This window comes from Diplotaxodon limnothrissa, linkage group LG16 (genome assembly GCF_057381915.1).
Source record: "Diplotaxodon limnothrissa isolate DT_005_m linkage group LG16, D_limnothrissa_male_GT1.1, whole genome shotgun sequence".
NCBI lineage: Eukaryota > Metazoa > Chordata > Actinopteri > Cichliformes > Cichlidae > Diplotaxodon > Diplotaxodon limnothrissa.
In genome coordinates, this window is record NC_140611.1 from 34116224 (window position 1) to 34131475 (window position 15252).

The 15252-nt window shown below is 45.2% G+C and overlaps 2 protein-coding genes across 3 annotated transcripts; one reads left to right on the top strand and one right to left on the bottom strand.

The window, feature by feature from the left end:
• Positions 1-65: 65 nt before the first annotated feature.
• znf142 (zinc finger protein 142) lies at positions 66-11852 on the bottom strand. The gene is made up of 8 exons (XM_085374178.1): positions 11415-11852; positions 8317-8805; positions 8066-8233; positions 5581-6396; positions 5308-5485; positions 2378-5123; positions 1121-1226; positions 66-696 (listed from the first exon to the last, which is right to left on the bottom strand). The coding sequence occupies exons 2-8, from the start codon at positions 8798-8800 to the stop codon at positions 167-169; spliced, it is 5028 nt and encodes a 1675-aa protein (XP_085230304.1). The 5' UTR covers positions 8801-8805; positions 11415-11852; the 3' UTR covers positions 66-166.
• A 78-nt stretch (positions 11853-11930) lies between these two features.
• Positions 11931-15252, top strand: bcs1l (BCS1 ubiquinol-cytochrome c reductase complex chaperone). 2 transcript variants are annotated; one of them, XM_085374405.1, is made up of 8 exons: positions 11931-12022; positions 12174-12549; positions 12640-12779; positions 13120-13314; positions 13677-13740; positions 13831-14003; positions 14210-14327; positions 14957-15252. In XM_085374405.1, the coding sequence occupies exons 2-8, from the start codon at positions 12230-12232 to the stop codon at positions 15207-15209; spliced, it is 1263 nt and encodes a 420-aa protein (XP_085230531.1). In that variant the 5' UTR covers positions 11931-12022; positions 12174-12229; the 3' UTR covers positions 15210-15252. The 2 variants fall into 2 exon arrangements, with proteins under 2 accessions (XP_085230531.1, XP_085230530.1); XM_085374404.1 differs by having other exon boundaries at positions 11931-12549.

Genomic DNA, 15252 nt, shown 5'->3' on the forward strand with positions numbered 1-15252 from the left:
TTATAGGAAATTATCACAAGATAGGATATAAAAAAACTGTTTATTGTTCAAATAAATGACCCGTCTTTACATTCTCTCTTAATATGTGTACTAAGTGTCTTATTAGGCTTGGCAAGACTTTAAAATCAACTAATCAAACATCAGTATTTACCAGCTATGTCACCAGTTACTCTCTCTCTTCAGGGTTTAATCCTAGCTCGACCTCTTCAGCAACCTCCTGTACCTCACTGGCTGGTGGAAGCAGCTCATTGGCTGCTTCTTCTGCTCTTTTATCCAGAGTCCCCTCTAGAGCCTCCTTCAGGGTGAGGCCTCCAGCTTCTGAGTCTCTTACCACACCTTCCTCTGCTGGCATGTTTGGATGATGCCTTTGCAGATGCTTGACCACCTGGAACTTCTGCTTGGCTCTGTAGGAGCAGTGGCGACAGCTGAAAGGTTGCTGCTTGGTGTGAGACAGGTAGTGATGTCTGAGACCCGCAGGCCACCTGAAAGCCTTTTGGCACAAACCGCACGTGTATGGCCTGTCGTCGCTGTGCTGGCGCTGGTGGGTCTTCAGTATGAAGCTAGTCTTGAAGGCTTTGCCGCACTTCTCGCAAACATAAGGGCGCACATCACAGTGCTGTGTGTCGCAGTGTGCGCGGAGGGCGTCTGCTCTGTTGGTGCGGTAGTCGCACTCATCACAGGCGTACGGCTTCTCTCCTGCAGATGACAAACATTATTTAAAAATGTAACCAAATCACTTTATAACTTAGACATATTGCAACATTAAATTAGAAACTTTCACTTTATGCCTTTCTGCAGGAGACATTTGGTTTGTTTTCACCTCTGACCACTAGAAGGAGCTATTTAACTGATTGTGTGTGTATATGGGAATTTCTAAAGCTTTCCAGTGGGCTGGACTGATTTTGGCACCCGGGCCTTATGATTGACACTCCTAAATTAGACTGTCCAGTATGCAGTTTGGATACATCAGATAAGCATGTGGACTGTCAGTTTGTGTTTTGTGTTCAGTTTATAACCATCATATCTGCCTGAGCTGTATGGTAAATAAATGTAACGTCTCATTTTCCAACAGCAGCTCTTCAGCTGCATTTTTAGGGGTGAAAACAGCCACCTCTGATACCTGTGTGCTTGGTCATGTGGTATTTCAGCTGAGTCGCCCATTTGCACTTGTAGCCACACTCTGGACAAAGGTACTTCTTCTCTTCTTGGTGAACTCTCATGTGAAGCTATAAAAACATTAAAAATAAAATAAAAGGGACCTGTTATTGCTTTCATTGTGCTCCATTTCATGGAAAGACTCAAAATGAGCCTCAATAAGTAACTACACAACCAGAGACACTGTAAACGCTTCTGCCATCGTTCTTTGTTTTTAACTTTTAACATGTTGGTCTCAGCGGTTTTGTTGTCGTCTTACAGATACCCGTTTAGTTTTTACTGCGTTTTGTTCCCATTTACTGCTCTTGGTCCTGTTCTGTGCTATAAAGCAAATTTAACTCATCTGGCTTCTGTGAGCCTAAGATCAGAAATCAGGCTCAATAGTTACATGAAATGTTTATCATTTCACTAACTCAAACTATACTAACCCGGATTTATGATTCTAGCTACAAATGATGCCATCTTCCAGGGAACTGACTGGTCAGTAAACCTGCTGATTTCCAATCTCAAACATAACCAGCTCCAGATCACATTATTTCTGCAGCATAAGATGCCAAGTTGATGCACGCTGGCATGAAATGAACATCTTCATAATACGGAAAAGCCAAGTTTAACTGTGAAGACACCTGGAGCCTAAATCCTGCTTGAAAGTACACACCACTATTTATAAATTACATTTTTAATTCTTTTGTTTTTATTGAGCTTCAAAACCTGTTTTTTTTATTCCTTCTTGTGTTTTTAGTTTCCTCGCCATTTCTCTGTCTCAACTTTAAGCTACTTTTGTGCTCCACTGCCTCTGTTTAACGTGCCGTGTAATGTCTCTGTATTTGATATTTTAGTTAGTCCTGTTTTGTTTTTCTCTGATGTCTTACTGTGGTTTCTGTCCTCACCTAGCCTATCATTACTGGCTATTACTTCAATCCAATCCATCCCCAGCCTACATTCAGCTCCTTCCTCCCCTCAGTTTTTGCCCACTTGTGGGTTTGTTCACCCTCCTGTTTTCCAAGCTTGTGTCTTAGTCCAAGTTAACCCTTTAAGTTGTATTAACAAACTCTCCAGCCAGCTTTGCTTGTTTGACTTGTTTTTTTAGTAATAAAGTTGCTTTGAATATTTAGCATCCTGCATTATCTAAAAGCAACGTGTCGATAGAAGTTTTTTCAGTGGACGTGGATACAGATGAACAGAACCAACTGTCTGGGATCTATGGAAGCTTGTTTGGTACCTTCAGCCTCGATGGATCGGTGCAAGTGTAGCTGCACTCCTCACAGCTGTAAGGCTTCTCCCCAGTGTGGATGCGAATGTGCCACGTGATCTTCTGCTTGTTCCGGGTCGAGTACTGGCAGTCGGTGCATTTGTACAAGCGCTTGGTTCCGTGCGAGCGGAGGTGCTGCTCCAGGACCAGCTGATGGTGACAAGCAAACTGGCAGGTGCTGCACCTCAGTGCCTTGTCCTCCGCAGGTCCCTCCTCATGTTCGCTCAAGAGGTGCTGAGCCAGCAGCTGCCTCGTTTTGGTAGCAAAGGGACACACGTGACACTGATGCGCCAGGTGAGCTGTCTGATGAAGCTCGAGGCTTTCCTTAGTTTCAAATGACTCTTGGCAGGTGTTGCATTTCACCTGGGGGTGCTTGCTCTGCTGGTGGGCCCTTAGTGTGATGTCGCTGCTGCAGGTGTAGTCACACTGCTTGCATGAGAAACGCACCTGGAGCTGATGCACACGCTTGCAGTGGTTTCTCAAAGCGACCTCTGAGCTAAACTGAGCGTCACAGTGGGTGCAAACGTGCTGCAGCTCCCCCGTGTGGCATCTGCGGTTGTGGCGTCTCACGTCGTCGAGCGTGTAGCTGCTGAAGTCGCACAACGAGCAGAAGTGCGTGGGCAGTTTGTCGTGAATGCGTCTCTTGTGTTGGCGCAATTTGGTCACCGCCCCAAAGGTTTTGTCACACACGTCACAGCGGTGACGGCCGACACCTGTGTGGAGAGACTCGTGCTCTTCCAAGCGGTAGCGCCGCGTGGTGCTGAAGGGGCAGAAGCGGCAGCGGTGAGGTCGTGCACCTTTGTGTTTGAGTGCAATGTGCTGCGTCATGCAGCGCTGCTGTTTGCAGCTGAAAGTGCAGTGCTGGCAGTGCAAACGTTTGGGTTTGGCAGCACCGAACTTTTCCTTGCCATGACTACATAAACTGTGTCGGGTCAAAGAAACTTTAGATTTGGCTACAAATGAACAGAGAGCGCACTGTACTTCACCAGGCCTCATGCAGCCTTTTCTTTCATGGCTGTCTAAAGCTCTCTTCTGACTGCACTTAAATGCACAGCTTGGACAGCCAAAAATTTGACGTTTCTTAGAAACTTTTACAAGATCTTCGTCGAGTTTCTCCACCAGCTCTTCTCTTTCTTTGATTGAGTCATTCCCACCTTCATCACCTGTTTCTGAATTGGTCTCATTCTCCCTTTTCCTGAATCTTCTTCTGCAGGTCGAGAGGTGCCGTTTAATTGTTATGAGCCTGACGGATGAGAAGCTGCACAGCTTGCATCTGAATTTCCCACCCTTTTTACTATAAAGGGACTTTTGCTGTTTGTTACTGGAGATCAGTTTCTTCTGACTTTCGGTTTGCTGGTTTTCAGATGCACTGGATGTAGCAGCATCATCATTAACAAAGGTCTTAGAATGAGATGAACACTCAGGATCAGTGGAAATTTTATTTTGCTCTGTCTGATCTGAATTGGATCCCTCCTGATCTACAGTACAGCTCTCCTTTGGAGCAACACTTGTTTCTGAAATGCCTACAAATGTCCTCGTTTTCCGTGGCATGGCTGGGCACTTCTTTTTAAGGTGGCCATCGAGGCCCCGCCTCTGCTTGAACTGCGCACCGCAGGCCTGACACTTGTGGCCCTTCATCCTGCCCTGGCACAGAGCTTGGCAGTGGTGCTTCAAAGCACTCTCTCTGCAGGTGACATAAGAGCATTTCTCACAGCGGTAAACACCTTCAGCTGGCACCACGAGCATCTGCACCCGTCCCTCTAACACCATGGCTTCTGCTTGGTCCTTGTCATACTTTTTCATAGCATTCAGACGCACCTCAGATTGTAATGGCTGACTGTGCTCAGGTGGAAAAGTAGGACTGATTGTTTCACAGTTTCTGTCAGGTGTCTGACAATCTCCGGGCTCAACCAGTTCAGCTGTGTTATTTAGAGGCTCGTAGCTATCATGTATATCTTCATCATGTTCCTCTGATGAGAGGTCTGCTTTTACTTGTGACGCCTCGGGCCTGTTAGAATCTAAAGTAGGAACCCTTTCAGAGTTTTCAGAGGGGTTTTGAAAGTCAGAGGTGGAGAGTGCAGTTAGAACGAGGGTACAGTATTCCTCAGGACTGCCGATGGGCGAAGGACTTTCTGTAATGGTCTCCTGAGAAACAACGTCAAAAACTTCCTCAGGTTGTGAAGCAGGAGACGTTTCTCTGCTGCCATCGTGGTAAGGCAGGACTTGGTCTCTTTGACCTTCAGGAGTACCAGGAGTACCAGAAGGTGGAGTAACTGAAGGCTTGTTGTAAAAATCCTGCATGAATTCAGCCGAGCTCCTCTCCTTCTCCTTTGCAGCGTAGTTGTCCAGCCACGCTTTGTCCCCGGGCACGTACCCATGTGTTTTCCTCTTGTGAAGGAAAAGGCTGATGCTGCTAAAGGAGGAGTAGAAGCAAAGGGCGCAACGAAACTCTTTCAGCTTGGTGTGTTTGCAGTTCTCGTGATTCTGAAGCGCCTGACGGTAGCAGGTGGTGTACATACAGTATTTGCACTTGAACACGGCGGACTGTCTGTCCTTTCCGGAGTGTTTGGCCAACATATGGTTTCGAAGCTCATATTTGCGCTTGCAGGCGTAAGCGCAGATCTCACACATGAGTGATTTGGCTTGGTGCCGTAATTTGTGGCTGTTTAGCTGGTCCATGCGGTGACAGCGATATGGACACTGATCACAGGGATACCTAGGAGAGGAAACAGGAAGTATTGAATCTAGAACCAACAATGCTTCTTCCACCTCCACTGTTCCCCACCTTAAAGACCCACAGCTGTGCATTCTGGTGTTGCGCTCTTAAGAAACTCAGCTTACACAACAGATCCAAAATTAAAATATAACAAAGATGTGTAAGAAACCTCTTGAGTGCGTACCTAAGGTCCCCTGCATGTTTCCTCATGTGGACGTTAAGGTAGTGTTTCCATTTGGTGACGTATCCACATTCGGCACACATGAAGTTCTTATCATCTGAGTGAGTGAGCATGTGTTTGGACAGGTAGGACTCATCTCGGCACTTGAACTCACACAGGCTGCACTTGTGGGGCCTCTCACCTTAAAGAGGAAAAACAAGTTTAAGAGTTATTGTGTCACAAGGGAGAAATGCCCAGACTTTAAGGCAGGATTCATGTGACCAAACCCATCCTCACCACTGTGCATGAGCATGTGCCGCTTCAAACCCCGTTTGTGCGAGGTCACGTAGCTGCACTGAGAGCAGCGGTGGATCTTCTCGTTGGCGTGCAGATGCCCGAGGTGCTGCTCAAACTCCACGGGGTTGAACGTGACAAAGGAGCAGAAGTCGCAGCTGAGCTTTTCAGGCCCTGCATGACCGAGCCGCTGGTGCTGGAGGAAGACTGTTTTATTGGAGCAAGAAAAATCGCACTCTGAGCAGTGATAGGCGAGGTGCGTCCGATAATGATCATCCATGTCTGTCTCGCTTTTAAAGAGGGCGCCGCAGGCGTGATGACGGCATTCCACTGCTTTGACTCCGTGAGCCTCGGCAGAGTGTCTAATGAGGTCTTTGTGATGAGAACTCTGGAAAGAACAACCCTCCTGAAAGCAGGCCAAGGGTTGGCTGTCAGACGGGATGTTATGTGACTTCATGTGAGCCTTCAATGCGCTGCTCAGGCGAAAGCTTCCCCCACAGGTCGGACAAATGTAGCTGTAACAGTTTTCGCCATCTCCGGCGTGCACGCTGATTAGATGGCGCCGGATTGAGCTCCTCTCCACGGCGGAATACTCGCACAAGTGGCACCGGTGGATCTTTTCGCCGGCCTCTCTGAGCCTGTGAATACGCAGCTTGCTCTTGCTGGTGAAGTAACGCTTGCAGGTGGGACACTGGAGGCTTGGGTCGGGGAAATGCAAACGAAGGTGCTCCTGGAGGTGAGAGCGCATCTTGAAGCAGCGACGACACTTGGGGCAGGTGTGGGTGCGATAGATGTGCTCTGATCCCTCTGCAAGGTACTCTGTTAAATAGAAACAAATTGAAAATGTTAGTTTAAATATACGTTTACAAGAATAATGGGTTGTCTTTGTTACAGTTTATATTTTGCATTGTTTACTGTTTTTTCCTTCTCTGTCATTTTGATTAAAGAACAGATCTTTTATGTCATGTTAAACAGTAATGAGAGATGGGTTTTTTTTGTAATAAACCACTTGTGATGGGCACCAATCACTCACAACATCTGTCTAATAATGTGTAGGTCTCTTTTGTGGCATCAAAAGAGCTCCTAGCTTTCAGGGCATTGATGTGGGACTCCAACGGGTGTCTGTACTGCGACTTTGGCAACAACTTTGAGATTATAAAATAAGGCCTCTCTGGATCCGAATTGTTCCAGCACATATCAGTAGGATCATTGAGAACAGGATTTAGGACTCTGGAGTTCAGGAAAGCCATGAGCTCTGCAGTTTTTTGTGGTAAGACAATGGTCACTGACCTGCTTGGGGGGTTGCCACCAACAAGATTTTGTCTACTATGAAACTAACTTCTGGTTTGCATTGAGGAGACCACGTCTACTTTTAATAGCAGGCTTTGGACATTCCTTTCTGATTAACCTTTAAATTAAGGCCATACAGGGTGGACCTGAACCTTTCCTCAACTTTGCAACTAAATGTTTCAATCACATCTTCACTCCTGTGTTTGTGTCATTAATGTTTGCCTACTCTACCATAGTTTCGTTTGTTGTCCATCTACTGTACTGTTTCTTCTCATTCTCCTCTTTCCCTTTGCAGTCTGCTGGAGGACTTTTCCTGTTACAGATTTCCCCCCCACTTTTGCCAAATATTGTCTCGTGAGGCATCATTGGCTTTGTCTAGGAAGAATTACAAATCTTTGAGGAAGTGCCATCACGTGACTTGGACTGTGGAGGGTGGAGCATTTCCTTCCTACTTGAATAAGCTTATAACGTCCTAGCTTGACCAGTCAACCAGTTATGTGGAGAGAGAGGAACATTAGCACAATTAGGGTATAAACAGTGGTAACAGCACTTTAGGAGGTCATAGAGCAGGAAAGGATATTGAGTCAAATGAAAACTGCAACTGAACAGCATCATTTTTATTATAAAGGCACAGGCCAGTATCAGGCAGAACCTGTTGTACAAGGACAGCAGGATGAAGGTCAACCTGGGTATACACTAATCTCAGAATAGATGATGATGTGGTTTCCTGGAGGGAAGAAATTCATAATGGTGGAACCAACAGTGTCAGGGGAGGGGTGTGAAGAAGCAGGCGAGATAACAAAGAACCAGCGACTTGATCTTAGAGACTCAGAGCTTTTGATTGTCATTTTGCAGTTTCTTGCACTGCGAAATTGGGTAGCTGGACCACAAAGGTGCAAAAGTAAAGAAGAGAAAACAATATACAACCCCAAAAAAGGTGTTACTTGATGACTTCTACATCTGGCTAAAGCTCCATCTAGTGAAAATGTCTGCAAAGTGTAGGATCATTGACACGTGTATAAAGTGCCAATTGGTACTATACAAATCAAATGTATCAGAATTAGGAGAATCATGTCAAAGTGACTTCCATGTGAGTGCCCAGGAGCCACTGTGTTCAAGCAGACTGTCAGATTTAATGTTGTAGCTGATTACAGTGGTCACCATAATAATCCACTAAGCAGATAATAGGTGTTCTTACCTTTGGATGGCACTGATGTAGCATCTCCTGCTAAAGTCGTGTCTTTCATGCCACCTGGCCTCTCAGGTTGTTCCTCTGGCCCACAAGCTCGATTTTTTCTTTGTGACACGCTGACCTCAGACAAGCAGCTTTCCTTATAGCCCATCGGTGTTGGCTCCTGCTCATTCCCTAAGAGAAAATAATCATAATTTCCATCTTACAGCTAAGGTTTGAAGGTATGAGAGTTCCACCTCCCCGCAGGGCCCACTTACCTTGAGCATTATTTGGTAGATATTTGTGTTCCAAGAGGTGGCCATTCAGGGTTTTAGCATTTTGAGAGACAAACTGGCAGTGAAAGCAGCCAAAGGGCATGTGTCCTTTCCGATGGCTTTCCATCTCAGCTTGTGTAAGGAATGACTTTTTACAAGCCCGGTAGGTGCAGGGCACAAGAGTGAGGCCATGTGTAGACATTATGTGGGCTTGATACTCGTCATGGTCCGAGACACTGAAGTAGCAGCCTTTCTCAGAGCAGGAGAACGGGCCTGTCAGGTCTGGGTCACTGTGGCTGGTTTTAAAGTGATGTTTAAGAGCAGCTGGTTTGGAAAAGACCTCAGCACACCGAGAACACTTGAATCTGTCCAGCTGCACTTTACTGGATGAAGCGATTTGTCTTTGTGAACAGGGGTGAGAGGCAAACATGCCGCTGTCTGAAAAGCTCTGTCCACATTTTTCACAATGAAAATCCATAGTCTCCATTGTGTCTAAAAAAAATAAAAAGAGTAAAGCCTTAAAATTTCACAACAATTTAATATCATGTTAGGGTACACATGCACAAGTTAAACATCAGACTCTATAACATTCCTGTCCTTTTCAGTCCTTTCTGACTGTATGCATCAGCTCATTGAGTGACTTATGTATGTACGTGTATATATTGTACTATTCTTAGTGTATTGTCTGTCTTGTCTTAATGTTGGTTTATAATGGAGCACTGTAACAAAAAATAATTTCCCCCAGGGATCAATAAAGTATTCTGATTCTGATTATGATTAGTTTCACATCTGTGTTTAACGACCAATCACTCCATGTGTGTATAAATAACCCTGTTCGTTCTTGGTGTTGGGCTGTCTGTTCCTTGTCCTTCTCGCACTCTTGTGAATTCCTGTTTTGCTTTTAGTTTTGATATTATTCAGAACTTCTTTTTTTTTGTTTAAATCAAACATTATTAAGGGTTTGCTTTTTCTTTTGTTCCATTTGTCATCTCACTCCTGAACTATGATATGGGATATTAATTCCCAGCATGTGAAAACACAGTAGAACCTGCATCCTCCTCTGTCACACCAACCCTCTGCATGTCCTCCTTCACTACATCCATGAGTCTTGTCGGTGGTCTTCCTCTTTTCCTCCCGCCCAACAGCTCAGTATTAGACTTTGATATATATTTTGTGCATGTAGATAAAAAAAAAAGTCTGGAATAAAGTGGTATCTTAATGGTGCTGATATGATCATAGTTGCTGGAAATGCACTGATAACACCCGAACTTTTCAAGCTGAAAACCCACAGACTTCCAAATGTCCCCACTGTAGCATACAGTGGGGCAAAAAAGTATTTAGTCAGCTACCGATTGTGCAAGTTCCCCCACTTAAAATGATGACAGAGGTCAGTAATTTGCACCAGAGGTACACTTCAACTGTGAGAGACAGAATGTGAAAAAAAATCCATGAATCCACATGGTAGGATTTGTAAAGAATTTATTCGTAAATCAGGGTGGAAAATAAGTATTTGGTCAATAACAAAAATACAACTCAATACTTTGTAACATAACCTTTGTTGGCAATAACAGAGGTCAAACGTTTACTATAGGTCTTTACCAGGTTTGCACACACAGTAGCTGGTATTTTGGCCCATTCCTCCATGCAGATCTTCTCGAGAGCAGTGATGTTTTGGGCTGTCGCCGAGCAACACGGACTTTCAACTCCCGCCTCAGATTTTCTATGGGGTTGAGGTCTGGAGACTGGCTAGGCCACTCCAGGACTTTCAAATGCTTCTTACGGAGCCACTCCTTTGTTGCCCGGGCGGTGTGTTTTGGATCATTGTCATGTTGGAAGACCCAGCCTCGTTTCATCTTCAAAGTTCTCACTGATGGAAGGAGGTTTTGGCTCAAAATCTCACGATACATGGCCCCATTCATTCTGTCCTTAACACGGATCAGTCGTCCTGTCCCCTTGGCAGAAAAACAGCCCCATAGCATGATGTTTCCACCCCCATGCTTCACAGTAGGTATGGTGTTCTTGGGATGCAACTCAGTATTCTTCTTCCTCCAAACACGACGAGTTGAGTTTATACCAAAAAGTTCTACTTTGGTTTCGTCTGACCAAATGACATTCTCCCAATCCTCTGCTGTATCATCCATGTGCTCTCTGGCAAACTTCAGACGGGCCTGGACATGCACTGGCTTCAGCAGCGGAACACGTCTGGCACTGCGGGATTTGATTCCCTGCCGTTGTAGTGTGTTACTGATGGTGACCTTTGTTACTTTGGTCCCAGCTCTCTGCAGGTCATTCACCAGGTCCCCCCGTGTGGTTCTGGGATCTTTGCTCACCGTTCTCATGATCATTTTGACCCCACGGGATGAGATCTTGCGTGGAGCCCCAGATCGAGGGAGATTATCAGTGGTCTTGTATGTCTTCCATTTTCTGATGATTGCTCCCACAGTTGATTTTTTCACACCAAGCTGCTTGCCTATTGTAGATTCACTCTTCCCAGTCTGGTGCAGGTCTACAATACTTTTCCTGGTGTCCTTCGAAAGCTCTTTGGTCTTGGCCATGGCGGAGTTTGGAGTCTGACTGTTTGAGGCTGTGGACAGGTGTCTTTTATACAGATGAGTTCAAACAGGTGCCATTCATACAGGTAACGAGTGGGGGACAGAAAAGCTTCTTACAGAAGATGTTACAGGTCTGTGAGAGCCAGAGATTTTCCTTGTTTGAGGTGACCAAATACTTATTTTCCACCCTGATTTACGAATAAATTCTTTACAAATCCTACCATGTGAATTCATGGATTTTTTTTTCACATTCTGTCTCTCACAGTTGAAGTGTACCCCTGGTGCAAATTACTGACCTCTGTCATCATTTTAAGTGGGGGAACTTGCACAATCGGTGGCTGACTAAATACTTTTTTGCCCCACTGTATAACTTACCCTTTAATCAGGGATAATATATAGAAAAAATTAATGACATACAGATATTGATATTAATATAACTTTGATAGTACATAGTGGTCTTTCATACTGATGAAGTTACTGCACTAGTGCTAACTGTAATAAGACACATCACAGGTACACGGTTACATGCACAAAATTGCAGGTGCTTACAGTAGAAAATGAACTTCAGAGTCAGACCTACTGCCCGGGTTTCCACGGTCCTTTGGATCCAAAAAACAAAACATCAACAGCTGTGTTTAACCGCAAGGCTGCACCGTCTGCCTCATTGAATCCACTTTTACTGACTGCCTGTTATAGAAATCCTTAGCTGTCAGTGAGTTACAGCAGCTGAAGTTTTTCTCGCTCTGATTAATAATATAAAGTGATTGAAACACGCCAATAATAACATCGCGTTTAATGCTAGCTGAGCTAACCCTCATTAGCTTCTTGAGACGCTCATCGCAAAGTCTTTGCGTCCCTGTTAGCTTTTCATCGCTGTTGCGGTTCAAGCCGTTTAAACTAAAATTCACAGAGTGCATTAACCACCGTTGCGTAGTTATTCTCTTAACAGGTTAGCAAAATTAGGTGAGCATAAAAATAGATTACTAAGGAGGGGGGACCATTATTTGTGAGCGCCAGTGGAAAGTCGGAACGGTATCCATCAAACACAGGAAGTGTAGTAAAGGTCGCCGTGCAGAAGCATCGTTGCACGCTTGGGGATTTTATGTGGCTGAATGAAGGTTTAAACACGAGAATGAATGAAGTCACCAGTGGCAGCTGTGAGAGATTAAGTCCGAGGGAAAAAACAACGCAACTGTCGTAATTTAGCCAGTCGGGTAGCCTTAACTGTCGCTAAATGTATTTCCAGCCTACAAGCAGCTGTCAGGATACGAAGAAAGACCGATAACCTTTATTTACTGCACTACGCAGGTCTTCAGATGAGCTCCTTTTGCGGGGGTATCTAGAGTCTCACTGCAGCCGTCACCATGCCCCTGACGGATTTTCTGGACGGCTTGAAGGACAACCCGTACTTCGGAGCCGGCTTCGGACTGGTCGGGGTCGGGACAGCTCTGGCGCTTGCCAGGAAAGGGGCTCAGGTGGGGATGATCTTCTTCCGCAGGCACTACATGATCACTCTGGAGGTGCCCAGCAGGGACAAGAGCTACAACTGGCTGCTGAGCTGGATCACCAAGCACGCCAAACACACGCAGCACCTGAGCGTGGAGACCTCCTACCTGGCGCACGAGAGCGGACGGGTTCACACGCAGTTTGACTTTCACCCGAGCCCTGGCAACCACATCATCTGGTATAGCACATACCACTACACCTATAAGACCTGTATTCTAAACTGATTGGCCACTTTCTCTGTGACACTGACTTCCGTTGTGGTCTGCAGGTATGGGAGGAAGTGGATCAGGGTGGAGAGAACCAGGGAGAAGCAGATGGTGGATCTGCACACCGGAACCCCCTGGGAGTCTGTCACTTTCACAGCTTTAGGCAGAGACAGACAGATCTTCTTTAATATCTTACAAGAAGGTAAGTTTAACAACACATGAAGTCAGGTGTGCACATAGTTAGATTTTCACCTGTATTGCAGATGTATTTTCAGAATTATCACATTGAATTTTGAGGCTCATCTACATCCAGATGAACAGTATCAACATTTTGGGATTTGAGGCTCATCCCTCCAAATGTTTGCACCGAGTAGCTTCTCGAAGTCTGGATGTTTCCTCCCTTAATTGCTTAATTTCAGTGCACAGTGTGTGGTGTACATGGGCTAAGTTGTGAAGTTTTGTCTAAAATACTTACAGACTTAACTGTACTTGACAAAATACTTGAGTGGGCTTTTAGTTGAGCTTTCATTCCTGTTTTGCAGCAAGAGAACTGGCGCTGAAGCAGGAGGAAGGCAGGACAGTGATGTACACGGCCATGGGTGCAGAGTGGCGGCCCTTCGGCTTTCCTCGGCGGCGCAGACCCCTCAGCTCTGTGGTGCTGGACGTGGGTGTTGCAGAAAGGATTGTAGATGACGTGAAGGACTTCATTGGAAATCCCAAATGGTACACAGATAGAGGTAAAATGTTACATGACATGAATTTTAATCATGATTATAATGTCTTGATCACCACAATTAAAGGAACACAACTGAGTTATCATGAAACTGTTACTCACAGGGTACTTTGCCCATTCTTGGTTGAAGTTGCTGATTTTCTGATCGCTTTATTGATGAACATCACTTCTGTTAAAAGCCCCTTGGATTTTTGCTGAAGGTCTGGTCCGACTCCTTACCAGAGTCTGTTCGAGAGTAGGGAAGGTCTCTAGAAAAACCTAATAAGAAAAATGTTACCGAACGTTTTAATTTGTCTACTTTGTAGAAGAATTTCTAGGGTTTTTTGTGATTAATCCTCTACTGATGGTGGTTGTTCACCTGTGCAGGTATTCCCTACAGAAGAGGCTACCTGCTGTACGGCCCCCCCGGATGTGGAAAGAGCAGTTTTATGTGAGTATATGCTTTATTTGGGTTTATTCTTCTTGCTGCGTACTCGTCGTGTAACCTCACCAATGCCTGTGTAACTTGCTGTTTTTTCAGCACGGCGCTGGCTGGTGAGCTGGGCTACAGCATCTGTCTGATGAGTCTGAGTGACCGAACACTTTCAGACGACCGCCTGAATCACCTCCTGAGTGTGGCTCCGCAGCAGAGCATCATTCTCCTGGAGGATGTCGATGCAGCCTTTGTCAGCAGAGACCTGCTTCCCACTGAGAGTGAGCAGCAGAACCGATCAAACATATTTCTTTTTACATGTTTAAAACATCACAGATGTTCATCAGCTCCACTCTGTGGTTTTAAAACAGGCTGATATTCAGTACTGAAGCAACCTGTAAAGCTGTATTTGACCAGATTTGTTACATTCTGGTTTGAAGGTGAATTTTGAAGTCACTGAGCTGTGTTTTCTTCTGTTGCCTCTCAGACCCTCTGGCCTATCAGGGAATGGGACGACTGACCTTCAGCGGACTGCTGAACTCTCTTGACGGAGTGGCTTCATCGGAGGCCCGAATAGTTTTTATGACTACCAACTTCATAGACAGGTACTGTTCGAAGCCAAGAGTGTTTAGTGACATTGTACCAACATGTAAACTGATATAGCTGCTTCTAATGTAAATGTAAAAAATGTAATGTAAAAAAAACAATTGAAGCAGTGAAGAGACTGAAACAGAATTAGAAGAAAATAAAAGACCCCAACAGCAGGTGGCGCTGCATACCAAGTGCTGGTGAAGTTGAGATATTACTGTGATACAGCAGCCTACCTCAATAAAATAAGTGCAGTACAGGGATTGACATAACCAGTGTCCTGGGAAAAAAGGAGTAGTGCAGTGTGACACAGTGTCAGAGTACATAGGTCTGATATGCATGTGCACAGTAGACTGTGTATCCATAGTGACAATTTACATACATTAATAAACTATAACTGATCACATGATCAAATGTTAGATTGACTTTATCTTCAGATCTTAAATTAATCCGTGCACGCCTACCTGTTCATCCCTGCCTGTATGATCAGCTTCATCACCTCATCTTCCTCACGTCTCTCTGCTTCCTTAATGAACATTACAATCTTTTTGTCATGGCTACAAAAACTTGTTCTTTCACTTGTGAAACATAAGAAGTGTTTTCAGTGCCATTAACTGCCAGCGTTGTGTATGATATCTGCACACAGGTTAGACGCAGCGCTCATCCGACCTGGCCGTGTTGATCTGAAGCAGTACATCGGGCATTGCACCCACTGGCAGCTCACCCAGATGTTCCGACGATTTTATCCCGACGAACCGGCCTCTGAGGCAGAACACTTTGCCAAGCACGCTTTAGCCACACACTCTGAAATCAGTGCTGCTCAGGTGCAAGGACACTTTCTGCTGCACAAAATGGACCCTGCAGGATCGATAGACAATGTTGCTCAAATAAAAGGATGACAGGATTGGAAGGGATTTGGATGCTGAAGCCCAAATAAAGAGA

Bases quoted from the DNA above. Each gene is read 5' to 3' on its own strand.
- znf142 (XM_085374178.1), bottom strand. From the start codon at position 8,800: ATGGAGACTATGGATTTTCATTGTGAAAAATGTGGACAGAGCTTTTCA. The intron at 5,486-5,580 runs GTGAGGATGGGT...TTCCTCTTTAAG, and splicing joins GCACATGCTCATGCACAGTG to GTGAGAGGCCCCACAAGTGC. The intron at 5,124-5,307 runs GTACGCACTCAA...TTCCTCTCCTAG, and splicing joins AAACATGCAGGGGACCTTAG to GTATCCCTGTGATCAGTGTC.
- bcs1l (XM_085374404.1), top strand. From the start codon at position 12,230: ATGCCCCTGACGGATTTTCTGGACGGCTTGAAGGACAACCCGTACTTC. The intron at 14,004-14,209 runs GTGAGCAGCAGA...GTTGCCTCTCAG, and splicing joins AGACCTGCTTCCCACTGAGA to ACCCTCTGGCCTATCAGGGA. The intron at 14,328-14,956 runs GTACTGTTCGAA...ATCTGCACACAG, and splicing joins ACTACCAACTTCATAGACAG to GTTAGACGCAGCGCTCATCC.